The sequence below is a fragment of the Drosophila gunungcola genome, chromosome 3R, assembly GCF_025200985.1.
Source record: "Drosophila gunungcola strain Sukarami chromosome 3R, Dgunungcola_SK_2, whole genome shotgun sequence".
Lineage (NCBI taxonomy): Eukaryota > Metazoa > Arthropoda > Insecta > Diptera > Drosophilidae > Drosophila > Drosophila gunungcola.
In genome coordinates, this window is record NC_069139.1 from 18,637,370 (window position 1) to 18,654,504 (window position 17,135).

Here is a 17,135-nt window from a genome sequence, read left to right on the forward strand (position 1 = left end):
AGGCGTCTCTCCCGAGGAGAGTCCTTCGTCGAGCTTATTACAGCGGCTTATAGCAGGGGCTTAAAGCGCGAAAAAGAGTCCAGCTGTTCCCCTTAAAGGATGCACCCAAAAACAGCAGGGATCCGAAAGACTCCGCTGGCCGGATCGATTTTCAATTGTGGCCAACTGGAGTCGGGGCAATTCAATGAATCGTAAGTGGCCCGACCCACCCACAGAAGTGTGCCTTAACCCATTAAATGCAAGCAACTGCAATCGAACACGCAACCCTTGGCGCAGTCACAAAACGTTAATGCAACTGAGCCGACCAGCCAACAGTGTTGTCAAATTTGTTTTCCTTCTAGCTATTTTTAAACTAATTTTAGTATAACTTAACGAGTAGCTTAAATAAAATTTTAGTACATTACAATACATTAACTTGTATTTGACTAAACTAAAACCTTTTATATGGCACTTATTGTGTTCTTTTCCAGTGCTAAATATATTTATTGTACTTAATATAAAACACAGATTATTTATGGTTTAAAATATATTTTGTAAGTTTTACAACTGGGACAAGAATTATATTAAACCAAGTTTTTAGTTATAAAAGGTAGGTACATAGTTGAGCCGTCTTTGATATTAATACTTTTTTGTTTGTCTGTTTTGGTGACATCGACACCACTGCCGCACAAAAGTCGGAGTTGAAGTTCCATGTTCCATGTGGCGTCAGTGTGGTGCACATTAAGCTCAACACCGCTTTAACGCGAGCAGCGTCGAAGCGCCACTTTAAGGCGCTGCCTGTAATGGCCGGCAAACTCATTCGGTATTCGGCAGAGGCGCCGCGTAATAATGTTAAATGTCAGGTGCAATGCAGCTGTCCCTGCCGCAATCGAAGTGGAAGTGGCTGTGGAAACGAAAGTCGAACCCGGACTGAGACCCGGACCCGGAGTGGAGGCGCACCAGCAGGCACTAATTAAGTTGCCCGGCAGCCGCGTAACTGCCATAAAATATGCGCAGTGGGAATTCGAATTCGGATCCGGATCCAGATCGCTTTGTCGGCCCAGCCAAACACTCATTGCAGTTTGCAATTGGAGTTGCAATGGCAGTGGCACTGGCACTGGCACTGGCAGTTGCACGTAGTTTATGGCATCGGACTAAGCGAAGTCGACGCAAGTCAAGAAGTTCTCCATTTGTTTCCAGCCTTAAATTTACACGGGACATGCAACCAGAAAGTGATGTGGGTGTTGTACCATCAACCGGAAGCGGGGGAGTCGTAGATAAATGTCTTACTCAGTCAGGAGCAGCCAGGAGCAGTCAGGACTCAAGCTGGTCATAAAAAAAGTACTACAACTTACTTTGAACTACAAGTCAAGCACCTTTCTCCTTACTTTAAAATATAAATTTCTTAAGCTACTGGGAGGGATCACACATAAAAGTTTGTGCCTATTCTGCAGCAGGAGCTGGAGTTGTTACTTTGTGCTCCTCCATATTACTAGGCCCGTTAACATCTATCTGTGATTTCTGTTTGACGAGAGGAGGGCTTTTCCTTTTGTGTCCCAGTAAAAGATCAAGCCCACCAAAAGGTGCCTCAACTAGCAAGTACATTACATAGGCAAACAGCACGGTGAATCCAAAGGTCGACCAGAAGTTCAGCATCTGCAAGGTAGAACATATAAAATATATTTTCAAATAGATTTAAGCTTGTTGAAACCCACAATCATATAGTCCGAGAAGTACGAATTCGTCCTAGTACTTCTGACGTTCACCTCCTGGAAGAACATGTGCCAAATGTAGACGGAATAGGAGAGCCTGGAGAGGGGTTGCCACAGCGGGGAGGATAGGAAACTGTTGGCCAGTCCTCCGTATCCATGCATGCAGGCGAAGATCACCCAGCAGAGGGCCATTGACCATCCCACTGTGGTCAGGGTGTAGTACGAAGATTCCGCCACGGTGGACAAGGCAGGAGCACTCCACTGGGATGCCGGGTAGAGGGCAAAGATCGAGGTAAAGATCATGGCCAGGCAAAGGATCCAGCCGCAACAAACGGCAGACCGGCTCAGCATAAATTTCTTTCCCTTATTTATGTGCAGGTAGTAGCCGAAGAGAAAACCTATCAGCCAAGGCGTGGCGTGTGTATGGGTACTGTTGTAAATTTCCTTCATCCCCTCGGGAGTGTACTTTCTGGTAGTTAAATAATTAATAACAACAATTAAACAATGATAAGTATATACCAGTGGTCATACATACTTGTACATCAATGAGTATTCTTTGACCATCATGGTGGCAAAGAGACACCCCGAAAGTAAAATAATAAGGACGACTATACCAGCTGCTGCTTTCTTTCCCCATTTATAGAGAGCAATGAGTAAAATTGGGGATATAAGGAACAACTGCATGTCCACTGCCAGATACCACGAATGACCAAGGCACTAAAGTCCAAAGCAATGCGATTAAACCTTTTCAGATTAATACTGACTCCGACTTACACTGTCTTCTGTGTAGTTGTTCACGAAAAGCAAAGTCAAATACCAACTTCTCTCACACTCACTCTTTTGAGAATAGCCGTCTTCAAAAAGGGGTCCGTCTGTTACCATAGGCATAAATTTCATATACACGACAATGGCGATTGCCAGAAGCGGAACGATACGTATTAAGCGATGCAGATACATCATAGGTACATTGAGTTTGCCCTGGGTTCTGTGAAAAAAATTTTAAACAAATATAAAGGTAAGGATTCACATACTTTCTAACGTCTTACCTATCCATTAATCTCAACGGAATCAGCGCCACCAACATTCCGCCCAGCACGAAAAACGAATCCACTGAGAAAAGGCCATGCACAATAAAACTGGCATATGGTGTCTGCACCCACTGTAATATTATCATTTATACAAAGTTTGAAGAGTGGTTTTAATGCGCTTACCGAAAAAGCATTGAAAATATTAATATTCGCAGCAAGTAAAGACAATATGTATTGGTGGCAGAAAACCACCCACATAAGAGACAGACACCTTATTCCATTCAGACACTCGATAACATTCGGATTGGCTCTGCTATCAACAACTCGGAAAAGAACACGAGAGTTAGCGCGGGCTGAGAAGACCTTGACAATCGCTGGTAGACGATCTATAAAAATCGGATTATTGTGAAATTTCCATGGCACACTTATAATTTTTGGCTACTCGCCTTGATTTTTCACCAGACAGTAGTCCCACAGAGTAAACAAAGCTACTAGGGCACCCATCACCGATAAGAAAACTCTGAAATCGGCAAGCATTAGCCCAAAACTGATTAAAGTGGCGGTACACTTACATCATAAAAATGGTGAGTCCATCCCAGGGTTCCCTTTCACTTGTCTGGCAACTGCTATCGCTGATGCTCATGGCTGCGCTGGGGATATTGACGTTGAGGAACTGCTTCACCAGTTGACCCATAAACCTGTTCATGTGAGCTGCCGAGCAGGAAGCCGGAAAGCATGTGGCAGTTTTAAAGTTTCCGATCCCACTGTCGACATCCAGCATTTTGGAAGGAGACACTGAGAGAAAACAGTACTTTCCCTGGATAGTTCTGCCCTGGCTGACCTCCTTTCTGATGTTAAGACACTCGTCAAAGTTTCCCAGGTCGTACACGTTGCCGGTAAACAGGCCCGATGGAATAGAACCCCAGGAATCGATCACTGACGTAGTACAGATTACAAGGTAATAAAAAACGTATTTGTTTTAGGTCCAAAACTCACTTACTTTTCAGTGCCCAGTGCTGACCGCTTTGCAGTCCCATCATTACCGCAGTCAAGTCACTGAGGCACAGAAGATCCTTCTCAGTTGGCACCCGCGTGTCCAGCAAACTTGTCTCGTTCAGTTCGACATCCTGAAAGTGTCCAGCAAACGCTAGTCCAAGGGATCTGAGTTGCTCAACCCGTTGAAACTCCGGCCGGACAGCTCCTTCTGTGAATTTATCCGCACTAACGAGGGCAAGCCCGCAGAGGAAGACTACTCCGACTATGTTGACCATGCTGGCCCAACGCTTATTGATTGCTTTCCGTCGAAATCGGAACCTTTTATATGCGAGTTAGGTTGCGATTAGCACCTTCTAAGAAAACAGATTGTGACAGTGATATGATAATCAATTCAACTGAAAAAACCTAATAGAGTAATCTTTTATGTTATCGTTTTTAACCGCTACTTCACAACATATTTAAAAAAAATAATTAAATAAGATTAAAAGCAAATAATCTTATAATTCCTTATAAGTGCCATTCAAAATAGTTAAATGCTAATAAAGTGAATAAATGAATACTCTTATTGAAAAAGTTAAAATAAATGAAACCAAACAAAAATGGAATCAAACTTCAGCTATGATGATTTGCGGCTCCTTTATACGATAGTTCCTACACGATATCGTTTTCCGATTTTAATAGAATTAAAAGCATAATTCTGAACAGTCAAATTATTAATAAGTCAAAAAGAATTTCAAAAAAAAATTACAAAGTAGAAAAGTTAAATTTTTTTAAATTTATTTATTGTTCCCATTAGAACTTTATGTTATAAACGCCCGATTTTAATGAAAATAACGATTAGCAGACTTATAATTTCTTTTCATTTATTTTTCTGATTGTTCCTATGGGAGCTATATGCTACAGTCGTCGGATCCGGATCGTTCCGACTCATATACTACCTGCATTAGAAAGACAACTTTTGGGAAAGTTTCATGCAGATAGCTTTAAAACTGAGGGACTAGTTAGCGTGGAAACGGACGGACAGACGGACAAACGGACAGACGGACAGACGGACGGACAGACAGACGGACATGGCTAGATTGATGCTGATCAAGAATATATGTAGTTTATAGGGTTGGAAATGCCTCCTTCACTGCGTTGCAAACTTCTGACTGAAATTATAATACCCTCTGCAAGGGTATAATGAGAGTATTTAATCAGTTGCTGTTTGTGTATTGGACTCAGTTGTTTTCGGCTCGCTTTGACTTGTTGAATCGTCATCATCAATTTGATTCTTCTTAGCCTGATCCGATTCCGTCGTCGTTTTCATCTCAGCTGGTGCCTTCTTTTGAGGCCGTAAAAGCATATCAAGTCCACCAATTGGCGCCTCAATAAGCAGGAACAGTAAATAGGAAAACAGCAGTGTCAATCCAAGGGTCGACCAGAATTGAAGCATCTGTAAAAATTGCATTAAAGCATGTATGGACTTAAAAAAAACTGTTGGCATACCACTTGGTAGTCCGAGAAGTACGTGTTTGTCCTGGTTATCCTTTGGTTTATCTGTTGGATGAAACTGTGCCAGATGTAGGCGGAGTACGAGAGTTTTGAAATGGGCTGCCACAGCGGAGAGGAGAGGAAACTGTTGGCCAGACCTCCGTATCCTTGCATGCAGGCGAAGACCACCCAACCGATTGCCAATGGCCAACCCACTCGGGTCAGGGTATAATACAATGACAACTCCAAGGTGGTCACTTGCGGAACAAATGTTTGAAGTGCCGATTGAAGAGCGAAGATCGATGTAAACAACATGGCCATGCAAAGAATCCAACCGGACCAAACCGCAATCCAGCTCAGCTGGAACTTCTTGCCCTTACTCAAGTACAGGAAGTACCCGTACAAAAATCCAATCAGCCAGGGAGCAGCATGAGTGTGTGTGTAGAAGTACATCTGCTTTTGCAGACTGAGATCAAGGCTGTGGAGTAAAAAATTGTCGTTTCGTAGATATATCATACCAAAAAAGAAGGGAAGCACTTTTGAAAGGCCGCAGACTAAATTTGTTAATCATTCCCATGGCAGCTTCATTATACATTTTTTATCTTCTTTAGTGAGAAACTAAAATATATTGCTGCTAGGGACCGAATGAAGAAATTTTCACAAATTTATTGTTTTACTGTAAAATGTATAGTAAACCTTTTGTCAAAAAATTTGGTACTTTGTATTAAAAAGTGTTTTTGTTTGACACTAAATAGGGCTGCAAATTTCTTCACTTAGAGTATAAAACACATACCTCGTTATTGAGTAGTGGTTGACCATCATAGTGGCAAAGAGACATCCAGAAAGTAGTACTATGAGAACGAAAATACCAGCAGCAGCCTTTTTGCCCCATTTGTACAGAGCGAACAGCAGAATCGGAGAAATGAGAAATAATTGCATGTCCACCGCCAGATACCAGGTATGATCAAGACACTACAATATAAAGGATTGAGCTATTGTGTTTCAAAGTAAAATGTATCTTCTGATCAACATTACCATGTCGTTCGCAAAGTTAACCACAAAAAGCATAGTCAAATACCAGGATTTTTCACATGACGCTTTTCCATTGTATCCACCTTTGAAAAGAGGCCCGTCTCCGAGAACTCCTGTTAGCTGAGTGTAGACTAGTATAGCCATGGCCAAAATGGGGACAATACGAATCAAGCGGCGTAGGTACATCATAGGCACATTAAGTTTGCCCTTAGTTCTGGACAGAAATAAATTAAAATTGTATAATATTTCCCCCATGGAGACATGTCCCTAACTTACTTATCCATTAAACGCAGCGCAATTAGAGACACTAACAAGCCGCCGATAAAGAAAAACGAATCCACTGAGAACTGTCCGTGCAAAAAAAAATTCGTGAAAGGCGTCCGCAACCACTATAAAATATAAATGCTGTTCAAAATGTTGCGAAAATGTTAGAGTCTAAATCATACCGGAAGAATACTGAAACGATTAATATTTGGTGAATATAACACGTTCATGTATTGATGGAGAAAAATCACCCAGAAAAGAGACATGCCACGAATTCCATTGAGGCAGTGGATAACATTCGGCCTTGACTTGTTCGGCACGATGCGGAAACAAGCACGCGTGTTGGCCCTGGCCGAAAACACCTTGACAATCAGGGGAAGCTGATCTGTAAAAGATATTATTAGATTCGGAAACCAAATCAAGAATTTAAGGTGTTATTCACCTTGATTCTTGCACAACAAATAGTCGTACAGGGTGAAAAATGCCACAATGAACGCCATCAATGATATGATTACTCTGTAATAAAAAAGGTTAGCAAACTATTGAATTTCGAGTAAAGAAGAACTTACATAGTTAAAATAGTAAGGGCGTTCCAGGGTTCTTTCTCACTGGTCTGACAAGAACTATCGCTGATACTCATGACTGTGCTGGGAATGTTCACGTTTAGAAGTCTCTGCACTATCGAACCCACAAACTTGTTCATGTGTTTGGCTGAGCAGGAGGCCGGAAAACACGTTGCTGTCTTCATTTTTAAAAATCCACTTACGGCACTCTCAGAGCCCAAAATTTTACTGGGGTAAGCTTCCAAGAAACAGTACTTTCCACGAATGTTGTCCCTCTTAATATTGATGCATTCGTCAAAGTTGCCCAGGTCATATATGTTGCCCGTAAATAAACCAGAGGGTATCGAGCCCCAAGAGTCAATCACTGTGAACATATAGATCAGCAAATTTTTATTTACACACCATATTAATTTATTAGCGAACTCACTTTTCAATGCCCAAAGTTGGCCAGATTGAAGAGCAAACATAAACTGAGCCATATCACTGAGGCACAGCAAATCCTCCTGAGTTGGCAATGAGGAGTCGGAAAGGCTCAAATCTTTCAGCGTTACATTTTGAAAGTATTCGGCAAACTCAATACCTAGTGGCTTGAGTTTTTTAAGACCCTGAAATCCTTGTAGGATACTTTTATCTTCGGGTTGCTCTGCGCTAACGAGAAGGAGCCCAAAGGGCAAAATAAAACTTACTAAATTGACCATGCTAACTCAAACTTTTCTGAACGCCTCCGTGAAGTTCTTTCGACCTTATATACGAGCAGTTATCATTGATAGCACTTTTAAGCAAGGTTGGTCCCAAAAGTCGAGTAACGACTATTATACACCCCATTATAGTCCCAATCACAAATGTGGTAATCCGTATTTTCTCATACTTCTATTATACATATGCATTTTTTTAATAAGTTAACTTTTTTAATTTGCGTAAACCTTTAAAAATCAAAGAACACAAAAAGCCATAGATGAGGCCCACTCCCTTTGTTTTAACGGTTACATACATTAGAAGAAACCTTGTATATATAAAAGTACTGAGTATTGAGTACTGAGTATCAATACCTTGATAGGAAACATTCAGGAGCCTTAATAGGGTCGTAAAATATCATCTGGTAACGGTGACGAGTCAATCAGTCCAAGTTTTTTTTTTAGAATTTGACAAACGATTTCTATTTAACGATTTGTAGATTGTTAATCATTTCGTAAGACAATTTTTTTGAGCGTTTTTAATATTTTGATAGTGGAGTGGAAGGGTAATAATGGAATAATATTTAATATTATTAATGCTATGGTTATTAATTTTGACAAATTTTGAATGTCAAATTTTTCCACACTATGGATGAAAAATAAATTCTTTCGTTTAATTTGAGTTGGTTATGATAGGTTTTGAAAATGTTTCAAGACATAAGCTAAATAATTTTCTGTGTTTTTTGATAGTTAAATATACGTTTTATTATTTAACTTTTTTCAACGAATATCATGCTTTTGAGTGTGGTTTGGATATTAAGCCTCGGCTATCTATTTTTTTAATGCAGGAAATAATTAATGTTTTAATATTCATAATTAATGGTTTTACTATTTATTATTATTATTACAGGGCTTACTAACCGTTCAGCTAAATTTAGTGGACTATTTCTTAACGATAGTACGTTATCTCAATAATTCGAAGAAGTCCTAGAAACGTTCAGTTAGAACTTTAGCTCGCTGATAAAGTTAGAATTCGTTATAAAATCGTCCACTTTAGTATTCATGCCTGGCAATCACCCGCTTCTGGGGATTTTATTTATTTTTGGCGCCTAACTAGTTCAACAGAAATTTTCTTTTTACGAGATAAAGAGCATTTTCTTCGTTATCATCAATAAAAACTAAAACACAAATTTCATTATTGTTTGTTTGTTTCACGTCTCATAAAATATCAATCTTCTGTTTACGTTGCTATTGTCGAATAATTAATTTGAGCTAAAGTTATTTAATTGAAGGATAAAATAAACACAGTCTATTAGAAATTTATTTTAAGAATAAATAATTATATAATTACATTTGCGTAAGTGTAACTGCCTAAAGTTAAATTTCTGGACAACCAATATATCAATTACAGGAACCAAGTGTACCAAGTTAATGTTAGGCATGGTGATAAAACACAGGTTGACATGGGAATAGACAACCCAACTATTTGAGCCTACCAATTCCTGAAGAGCTCGTCCCACAAATCCCTTCAAAGCCGAGAAGTCAACCAAGAGATGCGGAGAGAAAGCAGTACTTTCCTTGAATCCTATGATCGCTTGTAATTTGCTGAATGATCTTGAGGCACTCATCATTATTGCCCAGGTCGTAAAAGTTTTCAAAAAGCAGCCCAGAGCATCGATCACTAAAATATCAAATGAAATAACCAAAATTTCGTTATTATCTCATTGACTAACTCTTGAGAGCCCACAAATATCCAACTGATAAAATTTTAATAAGCGTTGCTATGTGCGTTGAACGATTTTTTAAGTATTCCACAATCTCTTCACCGAAAGGACGAATAAGCTTTAGTCGCTGAAATAACTCTAAACGATCTGTTCCCTTCAGTTCTTAGGCGCCAATGAAAACCAATATGCCGAGCAAAAAAATGGTAAGAACTTTTGCCATGTTCCCTAGAATTGACCTTTTTGGCCACCTTTTCTTCGTTTTATTCCGTAGACGCCTTCGATAGAATCAGGAGAAAATAGGTAGATAAGCGATAAGCTTGCTGTTCAGTTGGCCAGCCGATTAGATCAAACAATTTTAGACATCTAGACGGGCAATTCCGCATTTCAAGCTTGTCGACTTCCCCGATAGTTAGCAATCAGTTAATCTTCTGGTTACCAGAAACTATTGACCATGCAATGTCTATGTTTTCTGCTATCAGAATCAGGCTGAGCTAATCATTGTGAACTTCTGCGAAACGGTGAATGAACCCACAATCACAATCCAATTCCATAAAATAATAAAGATTATTTAAATTTACAAATTGATTAACTAATTATTGAGGTAACGTGGCATTTTCAAGTGGGCTCGTTTCAGACACATTTTGATCATCTGGTTTTCTGGTCTCTAAGTCATCATTCTGATTTGAAATAAGTGCTGGTTGGTTGGTGGCAGAAGGTACCCTTCGTGGTCGGATAAGACTATCAAAGCCACACAAAGGCGCTTCGATGATAAGATACAAGAGGTAGGACATCAACAGGGTAAAGCCAAAATCCATCCAGAAATGCTCCATCTGTTGAAAAAAGGGGAGATAAAACACAAATGATTTTTTATAAGTAAAAAGGTTACACACCACAGAGTAGTTGGAGAAATATGTGTTCGTCCTATAATTTCTGCTGTTCACTTCTTGGACGAACATGTGCCAGACATACACAGAGTAGGAGAGTCTTGAAAGTGGCTGCCACAACGGCGTTGAGAGGAAACTGTTGGCCAGACCACCATATCCCTGCATGCAGGCGAAAATCACCCAGCAAATGGCCAAAGGCCAAGCCAATCGGGTGAGGGTGTAGTATAGGGACTCCTCCAGCGTGGACAGAGGCGGAGCACTCCACTGGGCCGCCGGATAAAGGGCAAAGATCGAGGTGAGGAGCATTGCCAGACTGAGGATCCAACCCGACCACACAGCTAGCCAGTTCAACTCGAATTTCTTGCCCCGATTCAGATGCAGAAAATAGCCAAACAGGAATCCAATCAGCCAAGGAGCAGCGTGAACATGCGTGGCCAAGTACAACTTCTGGCTGGGAACCCCGTCGTCCCCAGCGGTATTCCTGCGTAAATATATATATATATATATAATAATAGTGCATGCTATTTTAAATATAAAACACATACCTTATGAGCAGCGAGTAGTGGTTGACCATTTGGGTGGCAAAGAGGCAGCCCAAGAGCAAAACCACAAGTACAGCAATACCAGCAGCCGCTTTTTTGCCCCATTTGTAGAGAGAAATTAGGAGGATTGGGGCGATTATATACAGCTGCATGTCCACCGCCAAGTACCAAGTGTGATCCAGACACTTAAATGGTTAAAATAGTTCAGACTATATTAATCAAGTCCCTACCGAATGCATTATCAAATATTTTATGCACTACACAAGCTTTGTCAACCATTTCCATTAAAACATTTTGATAACGTTATTTATCTGCTTATCTCTAAGTACCTACCATTAGAAATTGGAATTCATATTACTCATAATAAATTACTCACAATGTTCAAGACCGCGTAGTTCTGGATGAAAAGCAAAGTCCAAAACCATCCATTTTCGCAAGCCTCTTTGCCGTGGTACCCACTTTTGAACAATGGCCCACCACTGACAACGGTCATCATTGTCATGTAGACAATTATGGCAACTGCTAAGACTGGCAAGATGCGTATAATCCGATGCAGATACATCATTAGCGGGTTAAGTCTTCCACCAGATCTGTTTGGAACTTATACGTTTAATAAGTTTTTGAATACATACATACCTATACCCACTTCTCCATGGAACGCAGAACAATCATTGAGACTAGTAAGCCTCCAAGGACGAAAAATGAGTCTACTGAGAAGTATCCATGAAGCACAAAACTGGCAAAGGGTTCCACAGCCCACTGGAAAGTGTATAGCATATTGCTTATGAACATAAGTTTGTTTAAATATAATATGCTTACCGAATATAATTCCAATTTATTTAAATTGGGGGATTTCAAACTGAATATGTATTCGTGGGAGAAGATGACCCAAATAAGTGACATGCAGCGGATGCCATGGAGACACTCGATCACATTGGGGTTCGATTTGCTTGGCTCGATACGGAAAAGTGTTCGGGAGTTGGCCCGAGCGGAGAAAGCCCTTACCACAGCTGGAATTTGATCTGAAAAGCAGCTATGAAAACTGAAGTGAGAAAGAAGGTTTTTAAGTTCCAACTCACTTTGATCCTTGCACAAAAAGTAGTCATAAAATGTAAACAATGTCACAATTACACCCATCACGGATAGAAGCACTCTGAAATTCCAAAGTTAAGCCAAACAACATTTTACGTAGTAAAAAGACTTACATGGTGAAAATAGTCAGTCCATCCCAAGGTTCACCAGCACTTGTCTGGCAACTCGCCTCACTGATCTTCATACTTATGCTAGTGCTATTTAAATTGAGTGTTTTTTTGCACAAGTTGTTTTACAAAAAGTTCCATTTGAGTGGACGAACATGAAGCCGGAAAACAAGTGGCAATTCTCAAGCTATTGGCAATGAGAAAACAGTACTTTCCGCTTATTTTCTGACTGCTGCTTATAACTTGGTTAATTGACAGGCATTCATCAAAGTATCCCAAGTCCCAGATGTTGCCGGTCAGAACTCCGGAGGGAATGGAACCCCATGAATCGATCACTAGAAGATAAGCAAATACTAGCACTTTGATTATGGGTTATTTTTATTTAGGTTGACTCACTCCTAAATGCCCAAGACTGGTTGGATGAGAAACCATTTATTAAAGCTTCCAAGTCCGCCAGACATAAGAGATCCTGTGGACTGGAAACCTCGGACTCGAATAAGCCCAATCTTTCCAGAGTAACATTTTGGTAGAACTGAGTGAACTCCTTTCCCAGCGGCCGCAGTTGCTTCACATATTCGTAGCTTTGCAGGACATCGGGATACTTCGAATCCGAGGCAATATTAACGACCAGCCCGAAGAGCAATAAAATACTAATAACGTTTACCATTCTATTCTGATTTCGCTTGTGGCTCTAAGCTAGCCGACCGTGATTTTATATGGCAAATCGCTATTCGATGATAAGCGCTATCTAAAAATTTGACAATCCAAAACCGATAAGCAATTACTTATTGTGACATATTCATAAGAAAACCCCTGATAATATTTGAATCACCAGCTGTCTGCCAAAAACTAATCGATAATCTTAAGCACTATTTATATAGCTACAAAAAATTTTTTTTTAATAATGCTACTATCTAAAAAAGTGAAAAAATAGAATATTTTAATATATAAATAAGTTAAATGTACAAATTAGTTAAGTTAATGTACTTAACCATAATTAAATGGTAACCAGTTCATGCTACAGTTTTATTTTCTTCATCACTGGCACTAGTCTTATGTTCCAAAGTGCACCAAATTGGAGTCTCAATGATGGGATACAACGCGTAGGACATAGCCAGACTTATACCAAAGTCAGACCAGAAGTTAAATTAAACAATATATATGGATATCAAGGTATATAACTCACCACATTGTAGATCGAAAAGTAAGTGCTGCTCCTTACATTTCTGCTGTTCACCTCCTGGACGAACATGTGCCATATGAAGACGGAGTAGGAGAGCGTGGAGAGTGGTTGTCACAAGGGCGAGGATAGAAAACTGTTGGCCAAGGGCCAACCCAGCAAAACCATTTATAAAGAACAATAAGGAGAACGGGGGACAGGATATACAGCATGTTTACCGTAATGTTGTGTTCCAAAGAAATAAGAAGACAGGATCGGGTTGAGGTCAAATATGCAAGTTATTTTATTCGGCTCCCTTCGCAGTCTGTAATACAGGTTTTGAGTGTGTTAGAATTGTGCGTGTACATGTTAAAAGCTGATGCAAGAAGAACAGAGTTTTCATAAGAAGGTCTGATACCAAGAAATAACTTTTAAGAAGAATGATGCATATTCTTTTGAATTTACAGTACCAGCCCTTTTGCCATGGAAATCACTTTTGAAGAGCTTTCGTGCTACTTACTCTGATCCTCACATAAAAATAGTCGTACAAAGTGCATAAAGTCACATTTAAAGTCAGCACTGACAGTAGAACACTGTAATTAAAATTTTAAAAGTATATGTTGAGAATACCAAAAGTCACACTTATACATATACACATGGTGTGTGTGTGGGAAGGGGATGAACAATGAAGATCTCAGAGAGAGGCAAAGCCCTCTCCTCTCTTTGTTCTCTCCCTCTCTTTCAAAGAACGTTTTTGTTTCCTTTTGTATGCACATGCGTACCCTTGCCACTTACTTGAAGACAACGAGAGCGTGCGGTTGTGAAATAAAAATTAACTAAAAAGACAAAGTGTTTTACTATTTGGCAAATCGGGCTGGTGTGTTCCTGGAGTTTGTATATACATTAATTATATATATTCAATAGGTTATGGGCCCAGTCACAATTTGCAGCTAAGTGCTATAGAAAAATGCTTTAATTGTTACCGAATAATAAAAGTGAAATAAAAAAAAAGTGAAACAAATTAAAACTTAAATCAAGTCTAAACAAAATAATTACTATTGAAATTTGTGCTTATAAGTGAACAACGTACATATACATATATGTATAACGACGCACCAAATTGGCGCACATTTTTCATTTTTCAGTGCGAGTGTTAGAGCAGACCAGCAACAAAAAATTCTGAGAAGCGCATAGCAACCGAAAAGAAGAACAGTTATTCTCGGAAGATGGAAAAGGGAAAGAGAAATATAACACCTTTTAACGGGGAAAAGTATTCCATATGGAAATTTAGAGTCAGGGCTTTGTTAGAGGAAAACGATTTGATAAAAGTAATTGATGAGGAACCAAGTGATAAGGAAAGTGAGGAAGTGAAGCGAGCAGAGAGAAATGCAAAGAGTCTTATAATTGAATACTTGAGTGACTCTTTTTTAGTGTTTGCCAACAATGGGAACTCGGCTAAGGAAATTTTTAAAAATTTGGATACTATTTACGAGCGTAAAAGTCTGGCATCTCAACTTTCATTACGCAAACAACTATTGTCTTTAAAATTGAAGGGTGATACTCCGCTAGTAAACCACTTTCGTTTATTTGATGATTTGGTTACTGAGTTAGTTGCGGCGGGAGCCAAGATAGATGAAATGGACAAAGTGTCCCATTTGCTTCTAACACTTCCAACTAGCTATGATGGGGTAATAACAACGATAGAAACTCTATCTGAGAGCAATTTAACATTAGCCTTTGTAAAGACTCGGCTTCTAGATCACGAAATTAAACTAAAAGGTGCTGGCAAGGACACAAGTGCAAAAGTGTTGCAGGCTATAGGCAATCGAGAGCCTAGGGATAACACATACAAAAACAAAATAACAAAATTTGTGAAGAAACAATTTCAGAATAAGTCTAAGCCTAAGTTGAAGTGTTTTCATTGCGGCAAATTAGGCCATATAAAGAAAGACTGTTTCTCCTTAAAAAGGCAGGCAGGTGGCAACCAGAATGTTCATGTCCAGAGTAATGCTAGAGAGAGACAGGCTCAGATGGCAACAGCAACGCAGCCAGAACGCTCGTTTGCATTTATGATGAAATTAGCTAATTCCAGTGAAAAGATAGATGGCGTAGATTTTATATTAGATTCAGGGGCGTCAGATCACATAGTAAACGACATAACTCTGTTTTCCGAGTATGAGAATATAAATCCAAGTGTGGCGATTGAGATTGCAAAGCGTGGAGAATTTGTGTATGCTACTGCGAAAGGACTAGTTAGCCTTAACAGTTCTAAAAAAAAATTACATTACAAAACGTGCTGTACTGCAAGGAAATCCCGCACAATTTACTATCCGTGAAGAAGATGCTAGATGCTGGAATGTCCGTCGAATTCAATCCGGATGGAATAAAAGTAATCAAAATGGTAACTTGGCATTTGAAGGGATATGTAAATATAATGTACCGATTGTGAAATTTTATTTAAATAGTAAAGTATATACATCCAAAATTTTAAATGATGCAGAATATCGCTTGTGGCATGAAAGGTTAGGTCATATTAGTGTAGGAAAATTCTTAGAAATTAAACGAAACAGCTTGTTTGAAGATATTGAACTTATAAAAAACGTACAGCTAAATAGAAATGAATTATGTGAGGCATGTATTAACGGAAAACAATCTAGGCTAAAATTTGAAAAATCTAAAAACAAAGAAAATATTGACCGCCCATTGTTCGTAGTTCATTCTGATGTATGTGGTCCGATTACGCCCTCAACTATTGATAATAAAAACTACTATGTAGTATTTATTGATCAGTTTACACATTACTGTGTGACATATCTAATAACTTATAAATCAGACATGTTTTTTGTATTCAAAGACTTTGTGGCAAAAAGTGAGGCTCATTTCAACTTAAAAATGGTAAATCTATATATTGATAATGGCAGGGAATACCTCTCTAATGAAATGCGTGAATTTTGTGTCGAAAAAGGTATCAGCTATCACTTAACGGTTCCTCATACCCCACAATTGAATGGTGTTGCAGAGCGGATGATTAGGACAATCACCGAAAAAGCTCGCTCTATGATTAACTGTACTAAACTTAATAAAAGTTTTTGGGGTGAAGCTGTTTTAACAGCAACTTATTTAGTTAATAGGTCCCCAAGTAGAGCTTTGGGAAATATAAGAAAAACACCATATGAGATGTGGCATAAAAAGAAGCCAATATTAAAATATTTAAAAATATTTGGATCGACTGTATACGCACTAAATAAAGTGCATAAGCGAAAATTTGATGACAAATCGATCAAGACTATACTCGTCGGGTATGAGCCAAATGGCTATAAATTGTGGAATGAGGAATCGAGAAAATTTGTGATAGCTAGAGATGTAGTGGTGGACGAAAAAAAGCATAAAATCTATGACTTTAAATGAAAATGACTCTGTGGTAAAACATAATGATGTTAGCAGAAGTCATGATTCTCAAATTGGAGAGAATGAAGAGTTAGTTTTTCCATCACAGGAAATGAATGAATCAATGGATTCAAAGTCTGGTGAAAACTCAAATGAAAATTCCACTTGTCTCGAGAATACCGATCCAGTAGTTGGAACTGGTGATAATATACAAGAAAATGAAAATCAACAAGTCAGACGCAGTGAGAGAAATAAAGATAAACCAAAATTATCATATAGATTTTTAGAAAAATGTCTTATGAATACCCAATTGTGTTTAAGTGATATTCCCAATACATATGAGGAAATTAAATTTCGCGATGACAGAACCTTGTGGGAGGAAGCCATTAAAGATGAACTAAATTCTCATTTTGTAAATAATACATGGTGCTTAGTGCAAAGGCCTATGGATAAAAACATAGTAGATTGCAAGTGGGTTTTTAGTTTAAAGCAAGACGAAAATGGTAATTTTCTAAAATA

At 38.9% G+C, this 17,135-nt stretch overlaps 2 protein-coding genes across 3 annotated transcripts; both read right to left on the reverse strand.

The window, feature by feature from the left end:
- Positions 1 to 563: 563 nt before the first annotated feature.
- LOC128256961 (nose resistant to fluoxetine protein 6) lies at positions 564 to 3,990 on the reverse strand. Of its 2 annotated transcripts, none has more exons than XM_052987715.1 (9): positions 3,720 to 3,990; positions 3,292 to 3,655; positions 3,166 to 3,239; positions 2,903 to 3,105; positions 2,738 to 2,850; positions 2,466 to 2,676; positions 2,227 to 2,408; positions 1,695 to 2,160; positions 564 to 1,635 (listed from the first exon to the last, which is right to left on the reverse strand). In XM_052987715.1, the coding sequence occupies exons 1-9, from the start codon at positions 3,988 to 3,990 to the stop codon at positions 1,423 to 1,425; spliced, it is 2,097 nt and encodes a 698-aa protein (XP_052843675.1). In that variant the 3' UTR covers positions 564 to 1,422. The 2 variants fall into 2 exon arrangements, with proteins under 2 accessions (XP_052843675.1, XP_052843686.1); XM_052987726.1 differs by having other exon boundaries at positions 3,716 to 3,824.
- Positions 3,991 to 4,637: 647 nt separating this feature from the next.
- LOC128252252 (uncharacterized) lies at positions 4,638 to 12,739 on the reverse strand. The gene is given in 19 exon segments (XM_052979841.1): positions 4,638 to 5,150; positions 5,204 to 5,666; positions 5,982 to 6,160; positions 6,224 to 6,434; positions 6,497 to 6,609; positions 6,667 to 6,869; positions 6,927 to 7,000; positions 7,054 to 7,411; positions 7,475 to 7,751; positions 10,042 to 10,275; positions 10,336 to 10,810; positions 10,875 to 11,056; positions 11,248 to 11,461; positions 11,518 to 11,630; positions 11,691 to 11,893; positions 11,951 to 12,024; positions 12,077 to 12,165; positions 12,167 to 12,423; positions 12,467 to 12,739. Coding segments are annotated over 19 exon segments (4,233 nt in total). The 5' UTR covers positions 12,738 to 12,739; the 3' UTR covers positions 4,638 to 4,907.
- Positions 12,740 to 17,135: the final 4,396 nt, after the last annotated feature.

What these genes read in the sequence shown, in the direction of transcription:
- LOC128256961 (XM_052987715.1), bottom strand. Translation starts at nt 3,990, where the DNA reads ATGGTCAACATAGTCGGAGTAGTCTTCCTCTGCGGGCTTGCCCTCGTT. An exon ending in GGACTCACCATTTTTATGAT is followed by an intron (nt 3,240 to 3,291) that starts GTAAGTGTACCG and finishes TGCCGATTTCAG; the next exon opens with AGTTTTCTTATCGGTGATGG. An exon ending in ACTTCTCGGACTATATGATT is followed by an intron (nt 1,636 to 1,694) that starts GTGGGTTTCAAC and finishes TCTACCTTGCAG; the next exon opens with ATGCTGAACTTCTGGTCGAC.